Genomic DNA, 14013 nt, shown 5'->3' on the forward strand with positions numbered 1-14013 from the left:
TTATATAACTGACAGAGAAGCTGTGATATTGCCTCACATCTTAAACACTTCCACTTTTGTGGTTCAACCATTAATTTGAAATAAGTATGGCTGAACCGGGAGAAGTAGTTCCATATAAAAGGCCCTATAAAACAAAAGGAAAACAACTTTTCCAGCCTTTGTAAAAAAAAAAAGTTTCCCATAACAATGAATAGATAAGTATGAACTGCTCTTTACACATTAAATCTCTGTGACATTATATAGAATTATTTCATGTTGCAAAACTAACAGACTAGAATATTTAGGAACTGTTTTTCCCTAATCTCTTCTCCTTTATAAGTCTTAAGTTATTTTATTTAGGAGACCACTAAGAGCATATGCTGGTGTTAAACACATTGCACACCTGAGGCCCACATTTGTAGCAGCATGGACAGAGCACAGCGATGCAAGACTAGAATGACAAAGCTCCATGTTTCAGGCTTATTTCACAAGGACATCTGCCTCAGCAGAAGTCCCTTCTGCATTATTAAATCTTCCAGATCTAATCAATAAACGAACAGGAGGCATACACATTGAGTTTATTGTGATGGAGTAGATATATATTTATATCTTGCCAACAAAATAAACCATGATTAAAAGATACAATTATGTTATGCCAGTAAAATTTAGAAGATTTTACTTAAGTCCCAGCATTTGTAACTGGTATCTATGTGATTGAAAGGTAACTTCAGTTTTATTACTCAAATTTCAAACTATAGCTTATCTTGTCAACCCATTAAAGGCACTTAAAAAACTGTCAGGACAGATGACAAATGTTTCTGACCTTTTTAAAACACACTTTCTAAATCAAATAATTTTCTTATCTTGTTTTACAGGTATGTATTTTTCATTTCAGGATCACAGTTTTGTGCCTACCACTACAGAAAGCCTCAACTGTAACAAACCTTTAAAGATCCTTTTTATAGTGAGTACTTAGACTGAGTGAAATTAAAGCAGAGAAAAAAAGCAGTTTCAACATTAACTACATGTTTTGAAAAACATCTTGCAATTTATTGTACTACTGATTATGTCTTTTGGAGAACATCTGTCGTGCCTAAAAAAAGTAGGAAATTAGTAATAAAAATACAAATGAAGTTAAGAAAAACATAATTTTTTAAAACACGAGGGTAAGAACATACCTTTGTTATTTCCAAGGCCATAATCAAACCCTTGTCCATTACTACAGCTTGTCCCCTTACTGAAAGCTTGTATTGAAAAAGGACTTGGGGGAGGAGTCTGCACATTTTGATCTAGAAGGACTTGCTCTGTAAAGAAAATCACATCACTTCAGAATTAGATCTTCTTAGTACCTGATTTACACTGGAAAGATGAGTCACAACGCAAAAGAGTGGTATTTCTTCCCACAGATAGCACTCTTCCTCTCTCTACTCAACTCTCTTCAAAAAAAGCACATCTCTCTTTTAGTGCTCATGCTCTAGAAACTTAAAAGACAGAGGACTTAATACCTTTTTTTAGGTTTGACTGAGTTGCTGCCATGTTTGTCACTATCTGCCCCTTAGAAACCGGCTTGACACTTTGTTTTTCCAGTAACATCACACCATTCCCTGTTTTTTCTTTGGACAGCAATTGTGAAATTCATTTGACAAAGCAGGGAGGAGAAAGGATAATTTTCAGAGCAGCAAACTGAAAGCCAATAAACTCTTAATCCTGGCTACCCTCTGATAATTCATGGGACATAAGACATTTTTGCCTGAAAGACTTCTTCATATTTGTAAACAAGTACTAAAATTTTGCTTTCTGTATGCCACTAAAGAAACCTCCATCCAAAATCAGCCTGGACTCTTTCACAACACTCATAACATTAGAGCCAAAATAAATGAGACAGAATCCACTTGACTATTTAGATTTAGGGAGAAACTACTGACTTAATGTAGTCAGAAATGTCATTCCAACTGATGATATATAAGCAGGCATTCAGAAGAAATAGCCCAAACATAGGTTTAAAAGCTCCAGTTAGAACCCTGAACCTCATTTTTTCTTGTAAATGTACAAAAATTAATATGGATTAAATACAAAAAATGAAAATTGCAAGTCTTCTAAAAGCCATTGAAAAAAACTCCCTGCATTTCAGAATGCAAATTTTCACATAATACACATCTTCAAGTTATTAAAAAAACACCAGGAAAAAGCCTGGAAATTTAAAGGTTTATAAAAGAAAAGATCTAGAATTTTCTCAAACAGAGGCAACTCTAGATCTTGCTGTAGTGTGTTAACTGGATACCTGCCCACAGACCACGGCATTCAGTATGACTTCTGCTCTATGACAGAAATCCTACTCCTTTATGAGAATTTAATTAAGATTTTATTAAATAATGAGAATACAAATGCAATCTGAAAGATGGTATTATTTATGGATAAATATATAGACAGTTGCAAATCTAGCTGGAGCTCCTCCAAGTCCCAATTATTTCCCTCAAGCAAAAGGATTGGAACTGATGACAAAGTATTTCTAAAAATGTTCACGGCAAAAAAAAGCAGTTTAAATAACCTTCATATATGGATTAAGTGCATGAGTTTTACATGGTCCTGAAATGGACTAGGAACACAGAAGAGGCTGAAATATCTCAGTAATTGCACTGATAACTGCTGAAACTGCTGTTAGCTAAATGCACAAGAGACATCCATCCTCACACTACTTATGAAAACATCAACTCATCTGGTAAAGATTAAAGCCAGGCATGTCAAGGCACAGGACGCGTATCGCAAAGTTTCTAAGATGATATTCTATGGACTGGATTGCAGAAATCCTACCACAGTTTTGTCCTCAATGCTTGGAGCTTACATTTCTGTTCTTCTGTGAGAACAATGACATACTCAAAGATGTCCTTCAGTAACAGTACATGAGCATCAAGAACATGAAGACCCACCTTCAAAGAAGGGTCTTGTTTAAATTATTCCAACATTGGGAATCCTTTTTTAAAGCATATTTTCTGTAATTTCAGAAATTATAAAAAACATGAAATGACAAATCCATTCCTGAAGCTGAAAAGACTACTTAAACATGCGAAGTCCTGCCAAGCTACTTAACTGTATTCCTCAAAATAAGTACTCTTGAATGGAAATTTTTGCATATTCCTTAATTTAGTAACTTCAGAGAAATGATTTTCTACTAGAAAAGCAAACAGCCTCATATTAAAATAGAAAATGAATACGTGTGATTTCAACAGTAAGGAACTGTTCCAACTCACAAATATTTAGTTTCTAGAATCTACCCAAGCTCTTTGAGCACCTCAGAACTTGACATTACCAGACATAACGAAAAATGGAGAAGCTATGACTTCAAAAGAGATACTGTTGCTTACTGCCCTTCTTTTCAGACTGTTTTATACCTAAAAGTCAAGCTGCAACAGCCTATAGGAAATAAGTGAATATGAGCAAGTAATTACTTTGTTTTAAGATAGTAAAGTCATGATCATTATTAGAGCGTCTGTGCGTGAAATAAATTTCAGCACCAAATGTCAAAGCCAGAAAAAGGGCAGAATCTGTTAAGAAGCTGACAATAAGTATGACCGAAAATCACAAGCAGAATATGACTGCTGAGGTCAAAGCTTTTTGTGAAGACATTTCTTGGAAAACAGATGCATTAGATCCTATAAATGGAGTAGGAAGATTATAAATTGAACCTGCCCAGATTTATGCAGAAAACAGAGAAATATAGAAGAAAAAAAGAAGGCTTGAAGAACTTAACTCTGAGCAAGTAGAAACAAACCAGCCTCTAGGGAACTCAAACAAAATTTTATTATCCATGGAAGAACCCTGCTTGGTCCTCTCTGAGAATCCCTGTAACAAAATAATGCTAATGCAGACTCCCAGTAATTTCTACTAAATATTGGGTAGACAAGAGAGACACGTTGAACAGCTTGGGAGTTGTGTCCAATTTTAGGCTCCCCATCAGGAGACAGACTGAAATGAATTCAGCAGAGACCACCAAGACATTGCACATGACATCTAAGGAGAGGCGGAGAGATCTGGGTTTGAGAATGCTAAGGTGAAATCCTATCCCTCCCTTTTACTATCTAATCAAAGGGTTCAGAGAAGATGAAGCCAGACTCATCTCAAGAGGTTCAATGATAGGACAAGAGACAAGAAATGGAAGCTGCAGCATGGAAAACTGTGATCGGGTATTAAGAATATTCAGGCCTTGAGCAACCTGATCTAGCTGAACCTGCACTGACAGGGAGGTTGGATAGATGATCTACTCCAGAACTATGAACACTGACAGATCACTCCCTGTCTCATCTTTTAAAGGAATGTAAGTGGCCCACAATCTTGTACAGCAGAACCCATCCAGATGGGCTGAGACTATCTGTTAAGAAAGTAACCATTTCAGAACGCCCCAAGGAACTCACATGAAGCATTCAGAGTGAAAGACAGGTACTTGAGATGTGTAATGACAGCCTGTTTGGAGAGAGATCAACAAGAAGGATGATTGGCAGGGGAGGCAATAAAAAATTTTGTGTAATAATGTATCATTTGTGGGGTTTTTACTTCTAGGTCCTACCCAATCTGAACATGAATCATCAGGAGAGAAATTCTGCATTTTAAGAGACTGCAATCACACTGTGCTAACTCGAATAATGAACTAATTTGATGTTAATTTTAAATACTGTGTTAAAGAACAGGCTAACATATTTTGAACAGGATGCTGTGTGACAGAAGTAACAAACAAAATCAGAGGAACCTAATGCATTCTGCTCTGCTTTTCATGAGACACAAAGTGGATGAAAGTAAACTACAAATCCAAAGCTACTTATAAAAAAATTATCCCCTTAGCTGAAAAAAAAAAAAAGAAAAACCCTTAAAATTCTGGTCCAAAAGCATAACTGGTACTGAAGAAAATATGGGGAAATATTTTAAAACTGTTCATTTCAAAAACATTTAAAGGATTTTTATAAACAACTTTCAAGTCCAATTGTGTAATGTAACTCAAATGAAACTGCATAAGCAAAAGTTATCCCTGTTAAAAACTCAGATCCTTCTTTATTTACCCTGTTTAGATTGCTTAATTTTTCCTAAGTAAAAAAACCCAATAAAACAAAACAACCACTTGCCATCTTCGTGTCGGAGGTACTGGTTTCCACCTCTGTCTCTAGCTAATGACCATGCCTCGCCTTCATCACTTTCACAGAACTCTACCATGCTGTTCTTATCCATTTGCACCCATGTACCTTCTGAATTAGTCACCTGATGCACACACATAAAAAAAAAGCACAATTTATTGACTTTTAAAATAATTCAGTTGATGATTCAGCAACTTACAGTATCTGGAAAACACACTCCAATCATTATATTACAAAGCAAATGTGAAAACAAAATAGTTTCTTAAATTAAGGCCACAGGCTGAGGCATACTGAAGTACCAAACCTATTTATGGCATATTTACAGTCAGACTAATAAAAAAAATTTAAACCTGCTTATATTCAGAAGAAGCAAAACACCAACACCACAACTTTAGAACATCCAAATAAGCCTAAGCAAAACCTTGAAGGAAATAGTCACCAAAATACACCTTCTAATTGATGGCTGCAATAGTAGAATTATAATACCAAGTTACATATGAAACGTTTTTGAGCATTAATTTTGTTCCTGACATTATATTTAGGAAATAGCATGACACACTTCATCCTTAAGCCCTTCTTAACCATAAAACACCACAGCTGGACAACTGGGAACAGTAACAACACTTCAGCAACTGAACAAAATAATACAATCAATACAGAGAAATACAGTAATTTGTTAATTGGTTAAGTCCTAGAAAAACAGTTTTTCAATGAAACAAAATTATTTGAAAGAACATGAAAAAATATAACAAGAAATACAATTTTGTAAGGAATGCTGTAACAGAGATATATAAGCAGCATATGTAAGTTCAGTACCATTTTAACATTATTTCAATCAATGCAAAAAGGCAAAAGACATAACTGCATTAGTAGTAATACAAACCAAGTTCAATACTCATCATGAGGATTGGAAAAGCAAACCTGTACAGAGGCAGATTCTTTTGCTGCGTTTACTACTGTTATAAAATGGTATCTATGAAGACATGAACCGAAGCTACAAGGATCCATACCTCGCCCACTGCCTTGACTTTGTTTCCCAGAACTAACATTCCAATTGGGATACCTCTAAGGTTAGGGCAGCTTCTGATGTTGTGACCTGATGGGCCAGTCTTCACTACCTTGTACACTCCAGGTCCACCTCGAAGGAAAGGCAAGTCTTGTTCTTGCATCACTGCTTCCTGTGGGCAGTGCGAACTTAGGTCTTTGAAAAAATCATCAGCATTAGACCTAGATTCCTGAGAAATTAGACAAAAGGCAAAACAGAACAAAACCTATTAATACCATCTTTGAACTGTTTAAATAAGATTGACTTACTTCAAGACTATGAAAGGTAAAATTCAAAGTTAACACATACTAGTTTCGGTGCTAATTTTAGTGTGCAATGTTAAACTACTAACTACTAGTAAATTGCACAATAATTGAAAAGTCACCATATTACTCTTGAAGCAAAAGAGGTATAAATGCAACCAAAACCATTTCTATAAAAGGAACATCTCATATCTAACATTAGAGATGAATTATTTAATCTGTTTTCATTAAACCTTGTTCTGCACTGACATCATGATATGCACTCATTCCTCCTGCTGTATTTGTGAAATGTTATGCAAATCTGGGGCTATGTAAAAGGACTTTGAATATTATCTCTCTCCATATGACATGCTTCTTTTTTTGATTACACATTTAGAATATATTGTCAATTTAAAGGTAAATTTACACCAAAGAGTCACAGCAATACCATAATTTTAAAATGCACATGTACATACTTGTGCATATTAATTATTTTTGTTATGACAATAAAAATGGCTTGTAAATTTATTTCACCTCATATTAATTACAGATGAAATATGAGAAAACACTTTTTGAGTTTCTTACCAAGAAGAAGTGGCAGTTATTGAAAGAAGAGAAAAATCAGTATAGAGTTTTCAGCCAGCCACAGCTTAATGAAAAGGCTGTTGTACAGAAAAATATGAGGGATAGGAGTAACAAACATTCATTTATATCAGAAGAAAGCAAGTGAAGAGCAGGAGTAAGCTCTGTTATGCTTATAGTGCAAGTCATAGGTGCTTTTAAAAGAACATCTGAAAGTTAAGAACTACTTAACATCCTACTGGAAAAAGCCAGTGGTTCACTAAATTCAGTACACTGTGTTCAGCAACAGTAAGAGGGGATGCCCTTCAGGAGCAGCACAATGGTCTGTCCATTATACACCAACAGCATTTAAAATCTTTTTATTATGGATGTTAGAGAGTATAACTTATTTTCTTTAGGGTTTATTTATGAATCTGATTTCTATAAATTTAATTTCTTCTGAATATGCTGATACTTTCTGTCTCCACAATCTCCTCTAACAACACCTTCCAGGAGTTCACTTCCTGCTGTGATAAAGAATATTTTTCAGATTTAAACCAAACTTGTGATTATGCTATTTCATTTTAAATTAATGCAACTTCCTCTGATCTCTTTAATTATGGTATTTTCAGCTATTTTTTTTTTTAGTAAAGAAGTCTGTACATTATATCCAGACTAATACAGCAGTTATTTCAAGAAACTTTTATACAAAAATAAGCATGTTATATAAATACTTATCTTGCAAAACAAGTTAATGCAAACTGAGGTAAACTGGTTCAAGGTAAAAAAAAAAGCTGTATGTTCTAAAGACAGTTTAAACATTGTTTAATCTTGATATAATAGTTTGCTATTCAGTGGCCAAACAAGCTTTTAAATCTCTAAACCAAGATGTACAACACTGAATGCCATCTTCATTACAAAGTTCACCTGAAAAATACTCCATCTCAAAATCCCTACAGCACTGGTATTCAGGCAAACACTTCTGTAGTTACAGAGCTTAACTGTATATAACATAACTTGTTCCTACAATTATGTGATTTTATAAAAAGATTAAGAATGAGATGAGTATTTATTAAAAACCTGTGGCCTTGCATACACAAATATCCTACTAGATGTTGCGACTTCATATGAAGCCTCCAAAAACAGAAATAAAAATTACTAGTAAATTCTGCATTACAAAAGAATGAAAGCCTTTATTATGTTACTAGGTCATCTCTCTGAATTTCTGATTTGCTTTGTTAAAAAAGGAGAATGCTACTCATGAATTAATGAAAATTCAATAATCTCCCCTGGTATTTTTTTCTCATCCCAAAGGATGAGCACAAACACAGCACTCCATGCAAATCTGCTATTTTCTGTAAAAATAATTCACAGTAAAACAGATTTCAAAGAATATTTAGCATAAAGTTGAGTCATAAGTTGCATTCTGAAAACATGAGATACAGTGTGACTGTTCCTGAAATTTAACTCACCTTAGGGGGTAAAGCTTTGGAAGTCCATGAAAAAAAGTCCAAATCCCTTACTCCTTGGCTAGCATTAAAGACATTCTGAGCAACAAAGTTTAAAAAAAAAGACATATCAACAAAGAAATGGGAACAAAGAAATACTGGAGGAAGAAGCTCAAGGTATTACAATGCAAACTTTCTCCACAAGTAAATTTACTGGTAGAATGTTTTGCAAAATGGGAAAGTTTTGTTTTCCTCAAGTCACCTGAGTCCATTGCTCATCATGGCAAATCATCCATTAAACAAAAACAGTTTAATATGTCAAAAGCTCAAAATGGATGTAGTGTGTCATGCCATTTGCTGAAATTAAGAGCCAGACATTTCCTACAAAGCTTGATACTTTGTTCACAGAAAAATCCCACACTTCTTTTCCAGCGAAATAGTAGTTGATCCCACCACAAACCAGAGTTTTCTAGCAAGACAGTCTGCTGTTCTGAAAGATAACTTCAACTAGTGCAAGACAAGTGCACATGGACTTTTAGCCACCAAGTCAGAACTGAAAAGATGTGAAGGGCTAAGCTCAGTGTTGCTGAAAGCAAATCACTCGCACAGAACAGTTTCACCAGTTTGCACATCAAAACTGTACTCTCTGCCAGTGTCAAAAATGTCAGTGCTATATGGAAAACAACTGCTAAAATTTCATTAGTTTTGCAAAACATACAATGCGTTTTCTGGTTTGTTATGAATGATCATAAACCAAATACAGCTGCCACAGAGACTTCACTAATTTTACAACCAATTGCCTACGCTATAGAAATGAGCACTGGAGTTCTGTGTATTTTTTCCTCCTGCAGAACAGTGAGAACAACATTTTTTAATCACTGAAAAACATAAAAAAGAAGCCATTTTTTTCTCCATAAGCTGATTTCTACCAATTTCAAGGAAATTTTTACTGTTCCTGTCAAATGAAAGATTTAATAGCCAATATACAGCAGTACTAAGAACTGTATTTATGATGGAATTCCTTTGACAAAGCAACCATTTTATCTGTATGAATGGAGGTATCAAGATCTAATTTCCTATCCCCAACCTGATATGGGAGCCAAGTTAAACCCCTGGACAGAGGCCATATTAAAATTTAACTGTAGTTAAGGCAGTGAATCCTTTCAAGCAGAAACAAGTACAAAATACCCTTGGCATGCCTCATCTGTGTTCCTTGAAAATACACTAACATGTTAAAAGTCAGTAAATCCACACTTTTATCTCGCAACAGAAGCAAATCATGTAGCCATGAACTGTTCGCAAACATCAAGTTTCACTAATATAAACTATTTGACATTTTGACAAAAAGAGGGAATGATCAAAACACTACATTTCTATAGAACTGAGTATCCTTACCCTAAATTGAAGGAGGCACCAATGTGCAAGTGATAGGTGCTTTGGGGCATTGGAGAAGGTTGGGAGGGTGTTGGATAGGAAGACTGACAGAGTAAAGTCTTATAAATTTGACAAAAAACTATGACAACTATGAAAAAGTCTACATTTGTCTAATGAGAATATACTTCATAGGCATCCAATGTACTTAAACTGACTGATTCTATTATTTTGCAGCATCTCTCTTATTTTCTGATGGAATTCTACTGTACAGAGAAACATGGCCTATCCTATCTAATTTAGGTGTGGACCTAAATTATTTCAGTATAATTTCAAAGATCTATTTTTCTACATCATAAAGCTCTGTCTAAAACATACAAGGGAAACCAACAGCAGTGAAGTGGGACCATGTTGGCTTAGTAACTCTAAGAAGATCAAACTAGAAGTTCTCCTTTGTTCTGGGAGCTTGAGAGCTTATAAAAAAATCATAGTCTCTAAGACTCACTCTCATCCAAAATCACCATTAAATCACACTCTCATGGTTGTATCACCTACAATGGATTGCATGCACAATTTCAGTTCAGTGGCAACACTAGCAGTCCCTCATGAAAGGACAAGAGCAACACAAGAGCACTGACTTTGAAGGTTGTCTAAGAGCTCAAATAAATAGAAGGCTGGTAACTACCATGGATCTCTGCTTTCCTACGATCATTCACCTTTAACTATAATAGCTTTGATAAAAATATACAAAACCCAGTGTGTAAGAGATCCACGATATTCAATGTTTGCTTTATCATAAAATATCTAGTTAATGTCAATAAATATACATAACATGTAGAGACGATATATGTATCAAGACGAAGAAAATTACATTGTTTTTTAATTTGCTTGCTGTTCCATTAATACAGTGATGAAACAACAATGAAAGCTTTCTATTAAAAATATACTTTTTACATATTTTACAAAACATATTTTATTTACTTAAAGGAATGATTCTAAAAAGCCTGTACATTTAAATGTGACAAAGTAATGCAACTTGGAGCTGACAAGTCTGCACACTCATGAGTTGAATAAAAATGGAGTCTAATAAAAGTAATGTGACATCTATTTCAACAGGGAATGCAATGACTAATCCAGCCATTTGTACTTTTAGTCACATGAGAGACTTTCTGAAGCCAATAGTTGAACAGCTTGGATTCAAACAATCCTCTACATTAACTATTTTTTTTTTTTACTACATTCTCCTCAACTTGTCAGTCAGTTACCCGAATCAACAGAACAGGATGAGCAGATATGGATTATATCACAATTTAATCTAACAAACCTTTAGCATTTATTATTTAATTGAACACCTTCTGCCACACGAGTCATTCAGCTCTAGAGGACTGAACTGATCAAATCTGACTACTTACAAACACAGCCCTATTTTTGGACAATTTGGAGGAAAGAAATATATAATTTTTAACTTTTCAGCTTAGCAATCACCATAAAAGAGATTTTAAAACTTTCTCCCAAGAAAGCAGTGTCTATGCTAAGAAAGTGTCTACTTTCTTAGCATAGACACTTTCTGTTCTTTACAGAACAGAAGTGTTCTGTTCTGTACTGCTGGAACAGCCTGCAGTAAAGAAGACTCTCAACTTAGACCTCTGTTTTGTGGCCTTTAAGAAAGAAAGAAAATGTTAGGGAACATTTTTCTTCCCCTTTTTCCTCTTATTATGAGCCAAACCAACAAATCTTAATGATTAAATATGATTGCAATTAAATAGTTTCAGGACACAAAGTCCTTTCAAAAATTTGAAAATATGAGAGTTGTGCAAAGGAACTTTCCATATGAAATTAGCTCATAACACATCTCTTGCACATACCTACATTGTTACAACAGCTGCTTTTGTAAGACTTTTGCTACATTGGCTGCTGCTTACTGATCAGATGCTAAGAAAGCATGGCACTTTTAACTTGTGTTATTCAAGATGTAATGTAGTTACTTGAAAGAAAATTAGGTCTATCTGACAGCTCCTAATAGCCTCAATGGTATCAGCTTACACCACTGTTCAAGAAATAAAAAGAGGTAATATTTTACCCGAACTTTATAGAAGCAGAGAATGAAATATTTGCAAATGGAATGCTGTTTTTCACATTTGATTGTACTTGACCTACTTATTCAAATAAAACCTGAATTCTCTAGATTATATTATCAACATTGAATGTTATTTATCACAGTCATTCCCTTTCAGACTTTTCAGGGAGCACAGTATATGCTCTTCTCTAGAAATAAGTGTATACTAGAGCTATTTGACATATGCCAACCGGTAAGTCCTTCCTAACCACAGACACTACTGCTGAGCTCAGAAGTATTCCCTTTAACAAGTTACAAAGCACTGGAAAGAGCTAGACTAAAAAAATATAAACCAGAAAGATCCAGCAGAATATAATACCCATCCAGACTTAAAATATTTACTGAAGTTAATTACTTAGTCAAGGTGAATTAACTTTTATTATGGATGAACTGGTAAAATTCAACTGCTGCACAGAAATATTAATGTTTCATGAAAGTGCAATGTAACAATTTTCTAATGGGCACCAATCTCTGAGGGAAAAATGCTGGCAAGATTTTAAGCAAAGCTTGATTTTTTCCATGTTTTCATATATTCTACAACAAACTAAATAAACAGTGTAACAGGCATATTTGAGTGACTGATATCTGAGTACAGAAATCATTTGCTTCCCAAATGCAATATTGAAGTAATTCCCCAGGGGAAGGACTTCACTGAAAGAAATCTCCAAACAGAAACATATCAACAAGTAAGTTATAGTCAGGAAGGTGAGCAGGAACAAGACCTGCTCACACCATATAACAGTGTTTGTAAGAATATGAGCTGCAGCCACAGAGGATTATGAATTTCCAGATTTGGCTACCAGCAAATACCCCAGTTGCATTGGAACTGGGAATATCTCAGTTCTTCTATAATCAAAAAACATGAACAGGATGTTATTACTAGCCACAGGTGTTTAATTTGACAAAATATACATTAACTGTCTTTAACTGCAGCAGCAGCTCACTCATCAAATCTAAATAGCAGTACTTGCAATTAGGTCTGGTTCTCACATTCTGCCCAGAAGAAACCAGGCTACTGCCCACTCTGGGGAGTGATAAAAAAAGATAAGCCAGAAAGTCCTGCACTTTCATAAATTGTTTGAGAAACACTGGTTTGGCTAATATAGTTTTATGCTTTGCCTTTTGTATTTTTCAAAACATATCTCTTGTTTACAGAAAAGGTGTAACCTTTCAACTGCCGTGATGGTGATCACCATTATTCAAATAAATTATGCTTACTCTCACTACAAATGCAAATATTTATTCAGTCTTGAGCTCTGGGATTCTTTGATTAGTTAATGAATCTATAATTCAAGGATTCAGGTGTAAAACTCACAAGTAATACAAACAAAACCCACCAGAGCGTAAAGAACTCCTCAGGTTGTTTTTTTTAAAAAAAGCCTCTAATACATTGACACCAGTGTACCACTTCACAGACAATGCCATCTTGCATCAGAAACACCTGGTGCAGACCACAATCTAGTACTATCCTACTTTTGTTACAGCAGTCCTTGCACTTCTGTTCCTCTCCTAGAAGAGGCTTCAACACAAAAAGCCTCATACCTTTCTACACTCCACCCTCATTACACAACAGCCCTCAAAGATGCAAACACATATAAGGTCCTATTTGATAATGAAAATATTTTTTACCTCAGGACACATTTGCAGCCTTAATTAAAGAAAGTCTTGTAATGAGGATAGAGTGTACTTTTGGATATTTTTCAAAGGCACCTTTTACTTACGTCAACAGGTACCAGAAGGCTCTTGCCAAGATGTTGGTTAAAAGACAGACACCAGGCTTCAGTGTAACCATTCATGTTAGGAACATACTTCTTTATTGTCTCATCATTCAGCCTCAGCCAAACACCATCATCATTGTGGATCTATGGGAAACAAGCAACAAAAACGAGCCATGCCCTCCTGTAACTGTTCTGTAGCTAGCAAGGACCAACAGACATCAGACAGACAACAGTAGCAAGGAAGCAATGATCTGCACTATGCTGATAGAATTTAAGAACAGGTAAAGAGAATATTGACAAAATCAGAATTTCAAAGCAACGAGAGGCATATCTTTTCCAGAAGTCTCTGTTTTAAGAGAAATTTAAATCAGATCATGCAGGGATAAGAACTGCTTTGACAGAAAAGCAGAAAG

General features: G+C 34.9%; 1 protein-coding gene across 1 annotated transcript; it reads right to left on the reverse strand.

Moving 5' to 3' along the window:
* Positions 1–1157: 1157 nt before the first annotated feature.
* Positions 1158–13744, reverse strand: LOC103801469 (E3 ubiquitin-protein ligase MYCBP2-like; the record flags this gene model as incomplete). Its single annotated transcript, XM_009073884.1, has 5 exons — positions 1158–1283; positions 5091–5223; positions 6110–6334; positions 8420–8494; positions 13604–13744. Coding segments are annotated over 5 exons (700 nt in total), but the record flags the coding sequence as incomplete, so codon positions are not given.
* Positions 13745–14013: the final 269 nt, after the last annotated feature.

The sequence above is a fragment of the Acanthisitta chloris genome, unplaced genomic scaffold, assembly GCF_000695815.1.
Source record: "Acanthisitta chloris isolate BGI_N310 unplaced genomic scaffold, ASM69581v1 scaffold9424, whole genome shotgun sequence".
Taxonomy (NCBI): domain Eukaryota; kingdom Metazoa; phylum Chordata; class Aves; order Passeriformes; family Acanthisittidae; genus Acanthisitta; species Acanthisitta chloris.